We start from the raw sequence: 14399 nt of genomic DNA, 5'->3' as shown, positions 1-14399 counted from the left end.
TTTCTACCACACTACACCCACCAGCCATTATCACTGTGCAGAGGGAAGCACGCATCTACCTATGAGAGGCTCGTGCTTGTGACATTGCAAGATATAAATATTAATGGCGTCCTTCCTAGCTGAGCTGCAATGTAAGCTAACTCAGTGGTGTTCGATCAGCTAACAGTAGAGAAGGCAGACATCTCTAAAGCCAATACCTCCAATGCTTGGCGACTCACACCAAAAAAATCTAGACTGATAGATAGCACTACAGGCAAGAAGAAAAATATGTATTTTAGATTTTTGGGTGAATTGTCCCTTTAAAACTACATTGAAACTCAGGAGCCTTGTGCATGCTTCTCCTCGGGCAGATAAGTCCATTTTGGGGCAGTTTTGGGCTTTTCTAAACATTTTAAACAGACAGTAGTAGAGTTTACAGGACGTTAGAAAAACAAAGATGCAAAAAAAGTCACCAGCGGGACTTTAATAAGGCATGTTGCAGTTCATGATGGGGCTCTCAACTCCACCATGAACCACAGGGATGCCTAATAGTATGTCATTTAAGTAAAGATATTTCCTGCCACTGCTATGCAGATGATACTCAATTCTATATCTGACTTACAGAAGCAGTGTACAGATTTTGGGGGCATTTATTGCCAGAAATGGAATACAGTATGCATAAGTATGTTTTTGGTTGTGAATATATAACTGAAACTAGGAACCACTGTGTTGTCATTAGCATAGAATGAGCCATTTATATCTACATAGGGAGCAGGTTCTCTTCCATGGAGCCTGCCAGTAGTCCAGGACGGACAAACCAACAACTGGTTCTAGAGAGGGCTTTTACATTTCTATGTTGCCTGAAGGCCTCTACAGCTTCTCTTACAGGCTTGGAAAGGCAGGGATGAGGAAAGGGATATTCTGCTGGTTGCCATCTGCAACCTCACCACTAGATGCCACAAAATCCTACACACTGCTCCTTTAAGCCTGATCATTTTTCCATTTTACATACCTACCTAACTTCTTCAAAAAAATGGCAGAAAATTTCTCAAACACGGACAAAACAGATGTCAGTTCTGCCACAGCCAGCCAGCCTCGTCTTGACGGTAATGAAAGGTCTCGATTTTCTTTCCCCTGCTGTTAAATGTTCTGTGCAAAATCTGCATGGACCAGACCCTGACTCTTGACCAATATCTTGTGTGTGATTCACACTTGTTTTTTTCCCCAGTTGAGGCTCAGGCCCGTTGAGACTGAGATGATTATTCATGTGTTCATTTCATCCCGTCTCGGTAGTTGTAACTCCCTCTTCACCTGCCTTAGCAAAACATCCCTGGGTCACTTTGAAATGGTCCAAACAGCTTTTCCCTACCTTTTGATGGGGTCCTCAAAACGGTCTTGTGAGACACTGAGCTTGATGTCTGTACCCTGCTTCCCCATCAAATTCAGAAGTTCATATAAGATGTTTGTGATCACTTTTAGAGCTCTGTAGGGTCAGTCACCTGCAGACACCTTAAGATCCACTCTAACACTTGTCTTTTCATATATTTGTCACTTATTTCTGTTTGTTGTTTTAACTTTTCTGCAGTCTGTATTATATTTCTGTTGCTATACATAATTTTTTTTTATTGTAAAACACTTCATGATGTCAGCTCTTGAAAGTGTTCTAAAAGTAAATACATGGTAAAAAAAAGTGCACACGTTGTATGATAGTACAATGCACACTGACAAACTTGGACAGGCCTGTATGATGAAGTTAGAAAAACCGCTCTGCAGCGTGTCTGTCATGAGCAGAGACAATCAAAGAAAACACAACTCTTCTGAAATCTCGTGTCAAAAACATTACTTTTATTATCTAGGATGAAATGTCCTATCAAGTACAAAAGAGAATCTCTTCGGAGTTGCCACAATCAGTTAAAAACATAGAGTACTTTTTATCTGCAGTTACGTTTCCTCAACATTACTAAAAAAAACTGAGAACTTTTCATTGATATGAATAAATAATACAAGAAATGCAATGTCAATATAGAAGTTATGTTGAACTGGTTGGTTTCTTACAAAAAAAAAAAAAAGAAACTCTTTACAAGAGTTAACTGTGTCACTCTACCCCCATTCAAAACCTTTATGCTCACAATATGCAGCACTTTTAATATAAAGGGCAATTTCACCTAAAATGTAGAGTTCACTTCAATTAAAGAGAAAAAATAGACAGTTAAAATATACAGGCGGGCTTAGTTGCTGGTTCAAAGAGTGAAAAATAAAAGTTTCTACTGCTCTAAAAATCTTTCATCTCTACATATTTGGACAGCCATAATATACAATAGAGATTACAAACAGTGGATGAAACACATCATCATCAGATTACAAAGTGACGGACATTTGTGTGAAAGACACACAAACACAGTAAAGAAGACAGCAGCTACATTATCTCTCAACTCTGCAAACACACACAAAAAAACTTAATGACTGAAATGGAAACATTTGCCTAAATTTAAAGAGTTTTTAACAACTTAAAGACAACTGTGTCTCATGACTGCTCCCCTCCTACAAAACTGATAATCACCGATTACAAAAATGTGCCCAAATATGCTAAAAATGCAGCTATAAAATTTTCATACAAACCCCACGGTACAAAGACTCCCCAGTCCCCACTCAAAGTTTACTCCCAGACATGCTGCCGCAGACCGCAACATAACTGAGTTGATGCTGAGTGGAAAAGTCCATTATCCAATTACTTAACCATGCTTTGAGGGCGAGTTGAGAGACATATGTGAGCCAACCTGTCAACTTCAATGAAATATGTTGGAAGAAGTGGCTGATAGATAAGGGGAGAGAGACTTACAGACTCAGCCACTGACAGAAACAAGAGCTTGTGACGAGACAGTGCGTGTATGGAAGGTACAGTACATGTGGGTTAGTTAAGCCTCGTAAAAGTCTCACCTTCCCTGAAGGCCTAACAGTCTCGCTTTCTCCCTTCTTGTCCTTGACCCCGTTCAAAAAGGTCAAGTTTAAAAGGAGCACAGAGCTAGTTAACATTCTTCACTTGCATTTCAGAGGAACACTAAATGGTAAAAGGTCAGAGGAGGGGCAGGATGTGGTGGGTGAGATGGTCTGTCCTGGGTGTTTTCCTCTGGAAATTAACACGACAGCCCTCGGACAAAATGAAGACCCCTTGAATTACTTGAGTGAATGCTGTCTTTATGTGGTGATGTTAATCCTACAATGAACTTCAGAAATCTAGCTTCTAATACAAACGGAGCATCTCAGCATCAGGCTACTGTGACAGGGAATGTACAGTGAAAAGTGCCGCAGAGTGGGTTTTATGAGGCTGCTTCATGCTTCGTGCAGGGCTATGCAACTGAGGATACAGTCAAAGTAACGGTGCAGTGAAGTGTGAAAGACGGATGGTGACACTGCGCCTGAGATCTGAAAACTGGTTTGCTTCAGTGGGGCTGTTTTTATCAGGTGGGGGACAAAGAGCAACGTTAGTTCCTGCAGACCCAATAAAATGCTGCTTACTTTGGAAGCCCATTTCTGCCCGTGTAATGAGAGAGGAAAAAAAAAAAGAGGTCCTGCAACTCATTGTAATGGGTATCTTAAAATAATGGGAAATTGACTCAAAATGACTCCTTTACCTCAAATCATAAGTTAACATATCAATGATGACATATCATAAAAATGATGACTTACTGTAAAACTTCAATTAATAGCCTGGGCTATTTTATGCATAAATCACTGGAATCAACAGGCCTATATTTGGGACAGGCCTTTAATTCCTTTTACCCAAAACTGTTGCTCATCAAAGTTCAGAAAATACTATCACATTGTTCATTTAAACCAATATGAATACTACTTGTATAAAAATTAGGCTTCAGATATTATATCAATTAAAATCATTTATTTGATCTAGCTCCGACAAACAGTGCATCAGAGAGAGTTACGGCACTCAAGGATTACTGCACCTGGCATACCGACACACCACTTTATCCTGTGAAAACAATACTCACAACTTGGAATCGTTTTAATGAAAAACCCTTTTGATTCTTTTGATCTGAGGACCCTTATGGACTAAAGGAATATAAATAACTTACAGGGCAATCAAGGAACAACCCCTTTCAATACATCTGAAAAACTTCTATAAAAGCATGAACTGCTTGGCAACCAGACCAGGCCTCTAACTGAGACTGGCCTTTGTCAAAATGTGTAGCCATATTGGGCTAGTAAAAGGGGCTGGGCATTAAATTGGGACTAGGCCTTTAATTAAAGTTTTACGGTAGTATCTCAGAATAATGACAAACTTGTTTAAGCTGACTTAGTATCTCAAAATAATGACTTACTGTCTCACAATAATAAGAAACTTTTCCAAAAATAATGACAATGAGAAACTTGCTAAAAATGACTTAGTATCTCAAATTAATTAACTTTCTCAAAATAATAATAATGACTTACTTATCTTAAAGTAATGGGAAACATTCTCAAAATAATGACTTATCTCAAAGTGACTTGGCATCTCAAAATACCAAGAGACAATACAAAGTAATTTGTTTGATATAAGTTATTGTTTTGATGTAGTTAAATAACTTTCTTTATTAAAAATCACACTGCTGGAAATGGGCTTCCGTAGCTTTCAGGCATACAGGCGTTAAATATGAGATGAAACTGAAGGTACTGTACATGGGTGTGAAGCCTGCCATTGGCCACATGTGAAGTATAAAGTGGGCATTTTCATTTTGACCTCATGAACATTTCCATGTTGGTCTCAGCTTTAAATGGGATGTTTGTGTCATTAAAATTTGACAGGATGAAATGAAAGTTGCACCTCTGGGTGGGAAGATCAAAGCTGACACTTTGCTATATAGGATACACAAAAATAGTGATCAGTTACAGAAAGAACACAACTCTTTTACGAGTCCGCTGCTGCCGTGACAACCGGACTGACCACTGAAAATCCAACCAGCCAACTTATCAAATTTATCTGCGTGTCCCATCTGGACCTTTCCTCTCATGGATGGGATGCACTGGTAGGAACGGCTGGTTGGGATGAAGCAGGCTGCCAGGCAGGGTCCGCGGCTGCCCTGTCTCCTGGTCTGAAGGTAGGACTTCTCTGCCTTTACGTCCCAAAGACACTTTGGATGAAAAGGGGCTTTTCTCTCCGTGTTGGAGGTTGGGCGCTTTGACACCAGTGCGAGCTGATTTTCAGCTGGGAGCATGCTCTCCGTCAGAGAGGGCTCAGGTTCAGATGCAGCCTGACTTGGACCACGGGGCTTAATCATTCACAAGGCTTGTCTTTTTGACACTTGGATTTTTAGGAGGGAGCTAAGAGGCTGCTGACTGTAGTTTGTTGTTATGAGACCTACAGAGACGGGCAAAGAGAGGAGGAAGAAAACAGTTGGAAAACTTCTTGTTGTTTCCTTTTTTATTAAAAGCTTTACAATATGACAAAAATATGCACTAGGGGAAATACAAAAAAAACAAAAACAGAACAAAAACATGAATTGGATGCCAGTGGGTCAGACACTTTGACGCAGACCAAGCAGCCATGTTGGTGAAACATTATCAAAGTGTGTGATGTGATGTCGGCCCAACAGTGTATGTACAAGGACTTTTTATTTTAAACTGGAGACTGTCAAGCTTGCCATATTTATAACAGGAAAGCTAAGCTACATTTATCTCCAATCTATCTTTACAGATCCTACCATTATTTCCTTTAGAACATAAAAATAGTCCTTCACAAGAAGATATAATATTCACATAAAATAACATTATACATGGGTACAGCCGATAAAAAGAAACTAATAAATGTTGCATGCCTTTTTAAAAATTCTCCACTAACAAATGAGGTAAAAATGTTCTGCTGCAGCATGTTATGACCAGTATGATAAACAGTTGTCAAATTAAAAGATAAGTTATCTGTGTGTGTGTGTGTGTGTGTGTGTGTGTGTGTGTGTGTTTGTGTGGAGCTGAAGTCAGATTTTACAATCAAAATCAATAGCTTTTTGTTTTATTCAAAACTAAATCTCAAGAAAGAGAATGACAAACCTCATATTTTGTCTTATATCCAACTCAAACATAAACAAAATATCAGTCATCTGTTGCAACAAGTGTAAGAAAATACATTTTCCCTTGGATGCTTTGTGTTACCAACATGGCTGCCATTATGACAGTAGAAACTTTTTTTTCTTTCCTTTGCCTCTAAAATAAAAAAAGGATCACACCTACAGTGTGGCTTAATATATGCACTTTCTTACAAAGTTTTTAACGCTGTTTTAAACAAGTAAAAACAGCAACGTCCAGGATAGCAAATTATGTTTTTGTTTGTTTTAAGAGTGACCCCGGCACCCAGGAGTTTGACATCACAATCTGCAAGAGAAAGAGAGAGAGAGAGGGAATGGATGGTGTAAATACACGCGGGTGAAGCACATCACCGTTTTAGGCACATAGCTGGATGCAAACCACAAGACTCTATGAACTAATTAAACTCAGAGCTGAAATGCTGATGGAAACATTATTTATGTAGAGATGACACGAGCCTAAGATCTCACCACCTCCAGTTAAGGATCTGTATGTGACATTCAGAGTGTTAATATAGCAGCAAACCTCAGTCTGCTATGTACAGGTAAAGTGGAGTAATGGCGTCCTGAGCAGAGGACGAAGTGTCGCTCCCCCTGTGTGTTGTTGTGGTAAGATGGTTGGGCTGCACGGTTATGGCCAAAGTGATTATCACGGTTATTTTGATCAATATTGAGATCACGATTTTTCATTATTTTTTAGGGACAAAATATTTTTATTGCACTTTTACACACACATTTAAATAAACAGAGCACTGCTTTCACTTCCATGTTGCGCTACATTCCTGCTAATGTACAAATCTTTGCATCAAAATAAGACGAGCGTACCAAATGCAGCGCAATGCTGGTATATGACAGCAAAAAGATGGGGACCTTGACACTTAAGAGGCATATGATGAAGGCTTGCCATGGAAAGAAAGACGAGAGTCAGCCTTCAATGTCCATATTCGTATCCTATCATAAAATGTCGGGTTTAAACCGGGCTCGGGCTCATAATTACAGTTAAAGGGGCGGGCTGGGCCGGGCCCGGACAGAACATGCACGGGCTCGGGTGGGGTTGGGCTGGATTTCTTGGGCCCGATCTAAGCTCTACTTCGCAGGAGTGTAGCACCACTCTCCCGTTACCCCCTGGTTAATAACGTTAGCTCTGTCAGCTGCTAGCTGCCAGCTCAGCCACCTCCATGTTGTGAACCATGTGCAGACAGTCTCACCCTTGACTGTGAGTTATAGATATACTCTGAATGTTGCATACGGCTCCTTTAAACACACCATTAAATGTTCAGCTTGGTCTTCAGTAAATCAACAAATTGCAATACAGCAAAGGCAAATAAACTACTAGCATTGTATGTACATATAAATCAACTTGTGGCTATAATCTTGCAGTGTGCATCCACCTACAGTAATCACATCATGCAGCGAGGGCAATGCAGTGAAGTGAGTTCAGAGGCACAACATCATAGTGGAGTTATTAAGGCTTATTGACTGCTTCCTTACTACAGTGTAGGCAGGAACAGCAGTAATAGCATTAAGGTCATAATGAAAAGAGTAAAACATCGCTTTAACTGGATTTGGAAAATACTCAGATGAACAAAACAGCCCAGATCTGGCAGAGTCAAGCTCTAATTTCTTGTACTTTCCAGCCTATGTGGCACAAATCGATTGTAAAGTTTTTGCCATTTCACCAAATTGCTTATGTTGAGCTTTTTTAGTTTCAACTTACTATTCCTTAACATATGTTTTAGGAGCTCAATCTGAACTCCATTAAAACAACACAGCAGAAAAATACGTCTTCATTACACGATGAAAGCTGAAGCAGAAATGTTGTTGTGGGTGGAAAATCAGCTGACTGAAGGCTGAATGAAGATACAACCAACATGAAACTGTACAGGATCAAAGGTGTGAGTGAAAGCTCATACAGTCTGCAGGGAAAAAAAGAGTAGGGAGGGTAGGAAAAGGCATGCGTCCCATGCAGAGCCATGGTTTGCTTTTCTTTCAATGTGAACTGTGTTGGTGTTTTATGCCGATTTGTTCTCTATGGGGACAGAAAAAGCCTGCATGTTGGACGAGCATTCAGTCATGACCCCAAAACAACAGTAACAAAAATATGACTTAAATGTTTAGAGGAAGCACAAGATGGTGACCCAGGAAATCAAAGAGAAGAAGGAGTTAATGAACCCCACAAGCATCTGATGTGAGAGGTTAGATTTTACTGCTCTCATTGGAGAAAGTGTATCTACCCAACCTCCAAGGAGGTCAGAGGTTGGCGTCAGCTACACAGCTGGAACTGCTGATGACTTGTTCAGACTGACGGCCCAGATCTGGTTTTCTGGCTTGTCCAGATTGTATATAGGTTTATTTTACAAAGTGTGGACAGCAAAAAAAAAACAAAAATACTGACCATATTTAGAGGTGGTTTGAAATGCAGTATCAGTCAGATTTCTACAGATGTGTCTCAGTCAAGATGCTGTGGCAGCTCAAACTGGGTTTCAAAGTGTCACTCGCAACCAGCTAGTGCTCTGCAGATGGCACCACAGCTCTCACTGTACAGTGAAGCCCGCCATGACTGCAGCTAGGGACATCGTAATGTGTACTGGTCTGCTCTGTCACTGAGTGTGTCTGGTGTGACAGAGGAGCGCTGTACTGTGATTGTTTGGAGAAAGAAATAAGGGACCTCCATTTTTCATGCCTCTCTGTTAGGAAGCAGCGTCACTAAGGTAGTAGCCGATGCCTACATCGTTACCACAGCAACCCATGCAGATATGTTAGTGATGTCTGGAGTCTCGACACACATATCTCATCTGATCACTTGCAAATAACAGCGCCGACAGTTTGTCAGATTTGAGAAACCAATGTGAAATGTCTGCAGTATGAACGTAACCTTGGTCTCTTTCTCTTCCACTGCCTTCCTTTCCCCAAAGTCACCTGCTGCCATTTTTGTGTTTCCCAATCAATGCTGACCATCATCATTATCCCCATCTTACCTGCTGGCTTTGAACCCTTTCAGTTTCTGGACAAAGAAGGTCTCCAGAACTTCGGCACACTGGTAGAAGGGCGAGTCACTGGGGTTGTAGTAGCGGCAGTTGTCGAAGATTTTGGTCATGTCCGCTACGAACTCTGTCAGCTTGATGTACTCGCGCTTCTGTATCCTCTCCTCCATGGTGGAAAGGTCTAAGAAAAGGGGATTAAAGAAATATATTTGGTTAACGATTGTATGTACAGTATGTAACAGAAATGACTAGAAAAACATGGTCATTTAATCGTGAACTCTTGCCAGGGACAAACATCACATAAGCGGAAGCAGCAGATAAATATCTGGCTCCTCTCATCGACTTTGTTCCACAAATCAGCATGCCTGCTTCAAAGTAATTGCAGCTTATGTGGCATGTGTTTGACAGACATTCAAATATGTTTCCTGGGAGCACAGTTCATCACTTTATATGTGACAGCAAAAATCCCAAACCTCTGCCAGCTTTAACCTCGATCTTCTCAGCCTTCCAGATCAGTTACTGAGATCTGACCGATTTGTCATTCCTGAGGAGAGCGTCATTATCCGAGTGTCAAAGGAGTGCTTCCAAGTCGAGGTCTCCCATAAAAAGGAGCTTTCAGTGTTACTAACCTGGTTAAGTTAGAAACTGAAGAATAAAAAAAAAAAAAAAAAAACAGTTAGCAAGGAAGCTAACAACCGAGGCTTCATATAATCTGCTGCTGCCGGTGGTTTGCTCTGCATGGCGTCCCCGAGGCTGCGTTTTAAACAAACATATCCGACTCTTAACCTCCTTAACCCCCACCCAGCTGGCCAGGGGCTTACAAACCTCATGGTCAATATCAAAGACCTCCTTCTTCTCTGTCATCAGATTTCATCTCAAAACCCTCCAAAAACTACCAACGGCTGCAACTACACCAGCCAAATACTCCCCCTTTTTTTTGAAAACCAACAAGGTCTTTTTCTTGCGGTGGAAGGGAGAGGGAGGACTAGAGTTTCCAGGACCGGGCCAACAGGAGCTGAGTGTGGGGCTGGTCCCTTTCCACGGGGAGCCCGGCAGACCCGGAGCAGCTCATTAACGGTTTGTTTGTGTGGAAGTTCAAAAAGGCCCTGCTGACGTAAGTCCCCATTTACATGGCCAGTTTGATCTGAGTTGGAGGGCTTCCTCCCGGCTGGCCTCCTGGTGGCTTGTTGCACAGTTTAAGATATAGAGAGTGGCTGTTGCTTCCAGTAACCTAAAGCAATTATGAAAAGAAAACAGCACTACTGAGGCAATTTGATCTTCCGAATAGGGATTGCTCACAATCCCAGTCTTGATGATGTGCTGATTCACAAGTCATGGTCTTTATTTTTTCCTACATAACAGAGCCACAAAGTGCAACAGTAAAAGCATGTCGACATTAGTAAAACCAGTCCACAAAAGATGTGATGTTTTCAGTCTTTAAGAGTTCTGATTTCAGAAAATAGAGCACAGATCACTGCTTTTCTTTAATATTACCTTTAATGTTTTGTTTTGGGTCCTTCAGTTATTTTCTATGAAATTTTCTGGGGATGCAACATTAATGACTCCTTTTATTATCAAATAATCTATTAAGCCATTTATCATGTCTGTAAAATGTCAGAAATCAGGGAAAATAGCCCAAGGTGACTTTGTCAAGTTGCTCATTTTGCTCAATAGACTGTCCAAAAACAAAAAACAACAACAACAACAAAAAAAAAAGACCCCCAGTTTTCAAGTGGACTAGGGTTCACTCGTTTGGTCCGCACCAGAGTTTGAATGAGCGTTCACACCACTCCAAATAACCGAATTATCTGTGGAAGCGGACCAGGGTTTGTTTAAAGCAGACCAAATAGCACCAGTGTGAATGTGTCCTCACATTCATACAGTTAATTAGGGATGCACCGAAATGAAAATTTGTGGCTGAAGCCGAAGCCGAATATTATTAAATGCTTGGCCGAATACCGAGGACCGAATATCATTGTTTAGTTTTTCATTAGTTTTTGCAGATGAACCCCCTCCAGATTAGTGTTGTCACGGTACCAAAATTGGATCCCACTGTACGATACCAAAGAAAATATCATGGTTCTGAGTAGTATCATGATACCACAGCAAAAATGAGGCAGATGTGCCTTTTGTCATTTATGAAAAGATAAATTACTTTTCTATAATACATCAATGATATTTCAATGGAATAAATTACTTATTGACTTATTCATACTTCAAAAACAGCATCAATCAGTGATTAACATAGGGGGGATCAAAATAAAATAAATAAATAAATAAAATAAAAATCAACCAGCCACCCTCCTCACCTTCATAAGTAAAGAACAGTCCCTTCATAAGTAAAGAACAGTCCCTAAAGTGCGGTGAGGTTTGTGGGCCGTGAATGGCTCTCCTCTGACACATCACATACCTGTGTTAGGCTGGCTCGGCTGTTCAGGTACTTCTGGGCAGTCATGACGCCAAGAAGACGACATTATTGGAGCCAACTTCTCCGTCGCTGGTAAGCCGATGGCCACCGTATTTGACAGGAATACATTACTGTCTGTGTCTGTGACCCCTGTTCAACCCACAATCGGTGGTATTCACCTTTCGTTTCTGCTGGTGGTTGAAATCTGTAGGCTACTTGCATAGCGTGCTGAATGATTTAAGCCTATTTTGCGCGCTCAAAATTATTTTTAGTCGCAAATGCGAGTGCCGTGACGGGCGGGATAAAATGTCGGCAGTGTGGCGATCCGCCCATCACGGCAAGCTGTTTGATTGCGTTATTAAAACACGCTGCTATTATTCGGCCTTGCTTTTAACTTATTCCACCGAATACCGAATGTGTGGTTTTTTTGCAATATTTGGCACATCCCTACAGTTAATATCTGGTATTTTACCTTGATAAATGACTTAAGCAGTAATTTGATTATCAGAATCCTTGACAGATCATTTTTTGCACTGAAATGTCACTGAAATAGATGCCAAGGGCCGAAGCAGCTTGACTCGCTGACAACTGTTGTGCTGCTTTGCCATTTAATGTCTCACAGCATTGTTTCTGGGGGTTTCTTCCACAAATACTAACTAAAAAAAAAAGGACTTTGAACTGAAGTAAATAATGTAGAACATGTAACATTTATATGATACTTCAGATTTGTATAGAATTTCTAGATTTTTTTCTCATTGATATGCACTTTGGCTGACAAGGGCAAATGAGCTACAACGACCAAAAACATTTCCATTTCCAGCATGTTTCAGTTGTTGTATTTGTTTTGGACTTTTGTATGTGTTTGTGATTAAGCATCATTTGTTAAGCTGCAGCCTGTCTCTCCTCATGGAAGTGTTTTGTGCCGTTTGCCTGCGTCAGCCAACGTACAAAAGGCTATCAAAAGGAAACAGTGGAGAAAAAAAGTGAGCAAGTCAGAAAAAAAGAGGGGAAAAGTGAGAACATTTAATATGCTCAATATGTGCACACATAAAAGCTCTCACTGGCATAAAGAACACAGAAAAGACTCGGCTCCAGAGTAGGATCGACCCAAACAGGACTGGAGGCTAATTCCTTAAGTATAGCAGTTGGAAAACATTCAATCACAAACCTTGTTGTCAGTGTTGTGTGTGTGTGTGTGTGTGTGTGTGTGTGTGTGTGTGTGCTTTTACACTTTTCCTCCACTCACCCATTGGTTCCTTAATAACCCTGTAGTAATCTGGGGCGTCGTTTGTGTCCACTGGCTCCAGGAACGGCCATGCCATTTTATGTGCCTGCGGAGGAGGGAGGGGCCGTGAGGGAGAGATAAAGAGAAAGACAAGACACTTGAGAAAGCTGAAACCGATGAAGAAAAACAAACAGCACCATGAAAATGACACTGGAAGCAGGTGGGTCAACACAGATGTTCCCTCTTGCTTTCTTGCACACTTCCATCTCTCTCACACATACACAGACTGCTGGAAAGAGGGAAAGGAGAGAGGAGGCAGGAGGAGAAAAGAAAGGGAAACTAGAAAAAAATGCAGAGGCCAGGCAGCTGTCCAAGTAGCACTCTGGGGAGATGAACCCATCAGATAAGACCGACACAGAGGACTTTTGTTTGCTGCTCTTACACTGTAGTGGGGCGATGAGGAGCTGTGTCACTGTTCGCTCTATCACTTATAATAAAACCACCACTACAGTGCTGCTGCTGCGTTAGCTACTGCTTAAAGTGTCCAAGTACCTGCAGAGTAAATGTGCAGTGATGGCGTAGAGAGTAAACCTCCCCAAAATTCAGATTACCCACTGTTTTGGTCAGCATTGTATTATAAAAACGTAACATAACCAGGGATACCAGGTAAATGAAATGACCTTAACTAGCTTGACTGTGGTACAAATATTTTAATCACTGCTGTTAATCGTACACTGTCAGCACACGTGTTTGTGCAGCTACAAAAAACGCTCACCTGTAACGAACGCAGGATTCTCCGCAGGCCCTCGTAGTCCTTGTCAGTAAGCGGCGTGAAGACCGTCATGGCGTCCTCCGTCGACTGACACTGTGGGCACACGTACTCGTCGATGTGGTTGGCCTCGCTCTGCAGGATGCCCACACAGCGACCGTGGTACCAGTTCTGACACCGGTCACAGCCGATGTAGAACCTGGGAAGATGGAAAGTAGTTTAACTTGTGATGTAGGGTACTCCACATTTCAAAGTGCTTTATAAATAAATAAATTGTTGTTAACAATCAAGAAAAAGAGACGATGGTTCGACAGGTGGGTTAATGTACAGGAGCTGTAGTTATCTCAGACAAACACAGGACACTTTCTTCTGCTTCTTCAACACCTTGACTGTACGCCATCTAAAGTTTGTATCTGGTCAAACAATATCTATGCTTTTGATTCATGTCTGAGCCCCATTTTAACATCACATTTCACTGCTCCATTGCATCCCTGTATGCACCACAATGCTCAGAAAGCTCACACTGTGTCAGCTTGCTTAGCTAAATAAGACAGTAACGGAACCAAAAATGATTTGCAGCGTGTTGCTGTATCGCCTCTCATGTGAACACAGCATAAGGCACACAAACACAAACACATGCTCATGCAGCTCCTTACTGGGACTCGTCGTACGGCGTCTGACAGATGCAGTACAGCTCCTCTGTGCTGCCTTCCTGACCTCGTTTACACTCCACACAGATGTAGTCGTCCATCTTCTTGGCCTCCTTCTCCGTGATGCCCACACAGTCTCCGTGATACCAGTTGGTGCACAGGTCGCAGCCAATGTAAAACCTTCGGAGAGAAAAAGGATACAAAAGGTGTTGTCACTATGTCTAACTGCAGGAGACACCGACTAGTGTACAGTTTGTCAATAAATATAACAAACTTTATTCTGGTTTTTAAAACATTAGTTTTAAATTAGGTAGTCA

At 41.3% G+C, this 14399-nt stretch overlaps 1 protein-coding gene across 6 annotated transcripts in view; it reads right to left on the bottom strand.

Annotated features, from left to right (window-relative positions):
* Window positions 1–1809: 1809 nt before the first annotated feature.
* LOC125884046 (nucleosome-remodeling factor subunit BPTF-like) overlaps window positions 1810–14399 on the bottom strand; it is a 55349-nt gene continuing 42759 nt past the window's right edge. For 5 of the 6 annotated variants that reach the window (XM_049568782.1, XM_049568798.1, XM_049568791.1 and 2 more), the window contains 5 exons: window positions 14089–14262; window positions 13439–13631; window positions 12685–12769; window positions 9026–9212; window positions 1810–5329 (listed from right to left, as the gene is read on the bottom strand). In XM_049568782.1, coding sequence (XP_049424739.1) covers window positions 5293–5329; window positions 9026–9212; window positions 12685–12769; window positions 13439–13631; window positions 14089–14262 — 676 coding nt within the window. In that variant the 3' untranslated portion in view covers window positions 1810–5292. The other variant, XM_049568817.1, reaches the window with a different exon arrangement.

This window comes from Epinephelus fuscoguttatus, linkage group LG3 (genome assembly GCF_011397635.1).
Source record: "Epinephelus fuscoguttatus linkage group LG3, E.fuscoguttatus.final_Chr_v1".
Classification (NCBI taxonomy): domain Eukaryota; kingdom Metazoa; phylum Chordata; class Actinopteri; order Perciformes; family Serranidae; genus Epinephelus; species Epinephelus fuscoguttatus.
Note: the sequence above shows the minus strand (reverse complement) of the source record. Positions and strands in the feature narration are given on the sequence as shown.